Source organism: Perkinsus marinus, assembly GCF_000006405.1.
Source record: "Perkinsus marinus ATCC 50983 genomic scaffold scf_1104296948814, whole genome shotgun sequence".
Lineage (NCBI taxonomy): Eukaryota > Perkinsozoa > Perkinsida > Perkinsidae > Perkinsus > Perkinsus marinus.
Genome location: NW_003210056.1, coordinates 1 through 5946, shown reverse-complemented (window position 1 = coordinate 5946; position 5946 = coordinate 1). Strand labels below are relative to the sequence as shown.

General features: G+C 53.4%; 1 protein-coding gene across 1 annotated transcript; it reads left to right on the top strand.

The window, feature by feature from the left end:
• Positions 1-148: 148 nt before the first annotated feature.
• Positions 149-4978, top strand: Pmar_PMAR010376 (retrovirus polyprotein, putative; the record flags this gene model as incomplete). The annotated part of the gene is made up of 1 exon (XM_002778540.1): positions 149-4978. One exon carries the CDS (start codon positions 149-151, stop codon positions 4976-4978), a length of 4830 nt encoding a protein of 1609 aa, XP_002778586.1.
• Between the last annotated feature and the right edge of the window lie 968 nt (positions 4979-5946).

The window sequence follows — 5946 nt, the reverse complement described above, 5'->3', positions numbered from 1 at the left end:
CTCCTGGAGGAGTCTTTACGGTTCGGGAGGGAAGCGGTCAGACCCTCTCGGAATTCCGCGCTACTTCCAGACCCTATCTAACCAGCGAGCTTGGGGCGATGTCCATGCGTTCTTTTGGCTGTGTAAATTCGTGGACACTTCTCTATGGATGAACATATCCCTAGCTCAGGGCCAGAAGATTCTATGTGATCCCTTATGCCGGTCTTCTTACACCGATGCAGTGAAGGTCGTATGGTCAGCCTTGGAGAGGCTCAGCGGACGCGAGAAGGAGAGGGAATCCCTGTTGAGCGAAGGCCAGAGACTCGCACAACAGCCGGGAGAAGCCGTCATGGCCTTCCTCTATCGGGTCAACAGATACAAGCAGAAGTGCGAGTTTGCAGGTGTTACTGCGGATACTGCCCACTGGCTCTCCTTGGCCAGAGTAGGCATGAGGGACGAGCTCTCGAAGAAGCTCAGTTATTTGGTGAATGTCGGGAAGCCGGAGGTATCGTGGGACGAGTGGCTCGTTTCGATGGAGCGCATGGCTCCAGCATCGGGGTCGCCATCAGTTCGCTGTGTGGAGGCACACCAGGCGGTGGCCAGCTCTGAGGTTCAGGCGGTTCAGCCTTCAGGAACCAACACCAAAAAAAGTGGCTTTCGAGGTCGCTGCTTTTCTTGCAACCAAGTGGGACATATGAAGAGGGAGTGTCCCAATAGGCGACAGTATCGTGGACAGTTCGCGAAGGAAGCCATGGCTGCGGAGGGTATCGAGGAGGTCGAGGATGGGAGACAGTCCAAGCCGGAAGCCGACGTGACATCATCGGGACAGGCGGAGGCCCAAGGGTCTGGGACTGCCATCAAAATCTCCAGCACTGCCTTTGCTGTCGATTGTTACTCAGCGGTATCAAGGGTTAACTCATTCGCCTTAGGGGGCGAGGATGAGATTCCCCAGGTCACGCTTGGTTTTGGGTCGATCCATCATAGCGCTCTGTTAGACACGGGGTCTTCCTGCTCGCTAATATCGGCGTCTTTAGTCACAGAGCTCGAGGGGCTAGACTGTGTGGTGCGCACTGGTGTTCCTGCGGTGATAATACGTTATGCCAACGGCCAGGAGGAGCGAGCTATGGGCGAGGCCATCATTCGCACGGTCATGAGCGGTAGCGAATGTTTCCTGCCATTTCTCATCGTTCCAAAACTAGGGAGGGATGGAGGTATCATTCTTGGGCGCCGAGCACTGAGATTACTGGGAATGTGCATCCAGTTCTCTCAAGACGCTCCCAAGGAGAGGGAAAAATTGAGAAAAGCTTTCTCCTCTTTCTCCAGTCCTACAGATGGAGGGAGGGAACTGACACCGGCAGAAGAGGGAGAGCTATGCGCTCGCATCGATTGCTACTCCTCTACTGGCGAACTTTATATCGCTGACGACCCGGCGCTCGACCTGGCAGGTAGTCGTTCGTCCGCAGGATCTCAAGAGGAAGTCTGCCGAGATGCTCTGGACATCAAGGTCGGCGAGTCGCTCGATCGGGTCAGAGAGGAGTTGGCTGGTCGCAACCTATCGGAGCTATCCTCTGAAGACGTCGTTGGTAGATTGCTAAGTGCAGTCGAGCAGGGTGGCCCTTTACCATTATCGGATGGGTATACCCTGCGGTTGGTGCCTGGGAGCGTTGACGGTCGCGATTTCGAAGGCCAGAAGTTTCAGTTTGTGACGAGATGGCATCTGACAGAGCCATCTAAGGAAACCAAGGGATTCTGGTCCAGTGAGGGTATGTTGCGGCGCTTATCGGAGACCGAGCTGGAGGAGTTCGAGGCTCACTGTGAGGAGTATTGCAAGAACGGCTGGTGGGTGCCAGAACAAGAGGCATCAAATCACTCGGATGTGAAGTGCCCATATGGGACAATTTTTCCGGTGAGGCAGGCGACTGACGATGCTCAGGTAGCGGAAGCCAAGGCTGTTTGTAAGACAACGAAGACAAGGCCCGTCGCGGACTTGCGATCCATCAACTCTATCAGTCCGAGGGTCAGCAATGAGCAGAGCACAACGGCCGAAGCGGTCAGGGCGCTGAGAAGCTCGCTGAAGGAGGGAGACTCCGTTCGCCAGTACGATCTCAGCCGCGCTTTTTACTGCATAGGCATAGAGCCTACTCTTTCCCACGGTGAGACTGTCCCTCTACGTTTGGCAGTCGGTCGGAAGCGTTTCGAATGCAGGAGGCTTGCCTTTGGCCTAGCCTGCGGGCCCATTGTTCTCCGAGGGAGCCAGCGTATTCTGGTCAAGATAGTCCACGCGGCGCGCTCTATCTTGGGACACTCCGGTGAGGTCTCCATCGAGCCAGTGATGGACGATTTCCTCATTTGGGGAGACCCACAATCCGTCGAGTCTGTCGAAGGACTTCTCTTGCTGGCCTGGAAAATCTCAGGATTCCAGTGCCCAGATAGCAAAAGAACGTCTTGGGGAACCACGCCTTCTCGGTGGCTTGGCAGTCATTGGGTCTGGAATGGGCAGTTCCTACAACTTCAACGTCCGGATGCAGCTGTTGTTGATGGCGAAAGTGCCGACCACCTCACCAAGCGACGTGTCTTCCAGATGGCCGGCAAGTACACGGAGATCTCTGGCGGCGTGAACGAGAGTCTTGCTCGTGCCCATGCAGACTGCGCCCGCGTTCTGGCCAGTGCGGCTTCTACTTGGGATGACCTAGTGTCTGGGAATGAGTGGTCTAAGCCCTGCCTGGTGCATCTTGGGCTAGCCCGCCAATACTGGGAGGCTGCCGCGGTGGAGGATAAGGAGCTGATGCTCTTCAGAGGCATAAAGTGCGTCACGGCTGAAGTTGACGCCTCTGCTGCTGGATATGGCTTCTTCTGGAAAGATTCCGAGTCGGGGCGAGTCATCTACTCGGAGGCTAAGGTTCAGAGCAAGTCTATGGCCATAGGATCTTGGCACTGCAACCGTAGGGAGCTGTTTGCCATTGCGGCGTGTCTACGAAAGCTCGACGAGGCATCCGTGTTGTTCAAGGACCTTTGTCGCATTGAGGTGCTCACTGATAGTCGTGTTGCCGTCAGCCAAGCTGATCCTTGGCATGTTCCTGCGTGTAAAAGCATAGAGAAGCGTGCAATCATGCGCCTTCGTGGAGTTATCGTGGAGGTGGCTCACGCCTTCGCATGCTCCAAGCCTGCGGTAACGGTCGTCTTTGCTCATCTGCCCGGTAAGCATAATACTATTGCTGACGCTCTCTCTCGAGTTGCGCTCAGTCTGAAGTATTTTAAGGTTATGGATGAGGACTCTGCTGTGTCGGTGGTGACAGCTTCCTGTTCGGCCGCGGATGTGCACTCTTGGCTCTCTACCAAGCAAGCAGGAGTGCACTCGGTTCTGGCTTTTCGTCGCTGGGTAGAATTGCGCTCTCTATTCCGAGCATGGCGGGGTGACTCTCCTCCTACGGTTGTCCAACCTTCCTTATTCAGGGAGTTCCTGACCATTCAACAGGATAAGGATGGATTTTGTTCGAAGATTGTCACCCATTTAGATGATCAGGGGCGTTCTCTGGTGCCGGGCTTACCCTACGCCTTCGAGCTCCGGGACGGGCTGCTCTATCGAGTTCGTCCGAATGTTCCTATTGATGAGGGACCACGTAAGCAGTTGGTTATACCACACCACCTGATCATGGACTTTGCACAAGCTGTACACCGAGAGTCTGGTCACTCTGGCTTGACGTCTACCTTAGCTGCATTATATAGTGTAGCTTGGGCTCCAGGGTTGCGGAAGCTCGTCCGTAAGGCTCTGCGCGGTTGCCTCAGCTGTGCCCTGACTCGCGATAATGGTACCCGAGCACAGATTTCCTATGGTGCAAGCAGGATACCCTTGGCCCCGTTCGACTGTGTGGGCATCGACCTGTACGGGCCCATTCGTCGGCCCTGTGGTGCGGGCACCGATACTCGATTCCCGCAAGGGGGCGATGAGGATGAGACTAGCCAGAAGGACGGCCAACAGGTGTTGAGTGTTATCGATAGATTAACCGGCTATTGTTCCTTCTATCTCCTCGACAACGGCCGAGCCAAGGGCATTGCTGATACTTTAGAGGCTCACTTTTGGCGTTTCGGGAAGTGGCCTCGAGAGCTCTGGTGTGACAATGCTAAGAGTTTTGTCGAAGCCACTCCGCTAGTCAGTTTCCTGCTGATGATTGGATGTCAGCTGAAGACCATCCCCGCCTATACGCCACAGTGTGGATTTTGGGAGAGAAGGCATAGAGAGGTCTCAGAGACTCTACGCTCCTGTCTTCATGTTCATCCACAGGCCAGCTGGCGTTGGCTTATCACGATTGCTGAGGCGAGAGCCAATTCCGTTAGTGGTGCTCATGAGAGGCTTTTTGGCTGGAAACCTCAGAGTCCAGTGGTGGGAGCTCTGTCTGCCGAGATAGCTGGCCCCCTAAAGGTGCCCCGAAATTTTCGTGGTGGTGAACAGGCGGCCAAAGCCGAAGCTAGAGCTCGCGCCAGGCAGCGTGACGACATTCTGCAGGTCTTCGCAGAGGAGTGGTTGCAGGCCCGCGAGAGTCTTGCTTCCGAGTTCACAGCCAAGATTCACAAGCGAGGAGGTTCTGCCGAAGTCAAGGTTGGCGACCAGGTTATTCTCTTCAAACCTGGAAATATTAAGGGATTGAAGTTGTCCCCTAGGGCTACAGGCCCTTACGAGGTCATGAAGAAGGTGAGTAGTCAATGTTATGAGATTCGTCTGGGTACTAGAGGCTCTAGCTCTAAGCCTCCGAGGTCTTGGATGGTCCATGCATCCAGGATTCGTAAGTTCGAGCCCGTCGGCGAGGGCCCAGCTGATTCTGCGGTCGATCCCTATGCTTCTGAGTCGTCGGATAATATCTGCCCTAGCTGCAGGGAAGCCCATGTCGGTACACTCGTCTGTTGTGACGGTTGCGATCGTTGGTTCCACGTGGACTGTACGGATTACGATGGTCAACAACAATTTTGGTACTGTAACTTCTGTGGCGCGGCACGAGAGTGATCTTTCTTCTTTACACTCTCGTGAGGGGGCGATATTGTGGTAGAATGTCGAAGTCTCGTCATCGATTACTAGGGCGTGCTCATTTTCTGTCGCGGAGCACGTGTCCCCCATAAGTCTTAGCTCAAGATCTTTCGTTATCACTATGTCATCCGTATTGAGCTCACAAGGAAGTGTTGTGTCTGACAGTCGGAAATCTCAGCTAGAGCTGCCGGAACTCCTACAAATACAATCCGGGCCACTGCATGATGTCTTGATAATGAGTGTATAAGTGTTCATCTGTCCAAGTTGTGTTGGAAACGTTGCGTCGTAACATCACGAAAGCATCGACGCTATACCCCAATACGAAACCTATTGACAGTGCATCAGAGATATCTGAGTGGTTCCGAGATTGATGAGCGAGGGCGGGCAAGCCGCACCACAATGATCCTCTTACCAACTAGCATGAGCCCATGTTGGTTCTCCAGTGTCTGAACTCCGATTGCTGATACGCTGACAATTCTGTTGATAGTGAGTTGAAATACAGAGGTTGGGTATCCTAGAACCTCTGATGTACACCCTCCACATATTAGTATGAGAGTGAAACATGGAGGGATACCATTATGAACGATTCTCATTCTGTTGATGTATAGCATTAGATCAGGAGCGGAGTTATAGATATACTCCCCGAGTAAAAGTTGGTATTTTGAGGCGAAATTTTAACACGTGTATGCTAAGAATATGTGGAGAAAAGTTCTTACCAGTCCTCGACCTCTCACTAACTACGAAGAGCTAGGCCCTTCTGAAACTTGAAGGTCATATCAGGTAAAGCATAAGTACATACCTCCCTGAGCCGCAAGATGATACTCGTTGTGGTGACTGTCCACGAGTCGAAAAACCGGATATGCTAAGAATATGTGGAGGGGTGTATCCTTGACAACTCAATGTATTCTTATCAAACTTGACATGTGTGACACCGACCAAGCATCAGG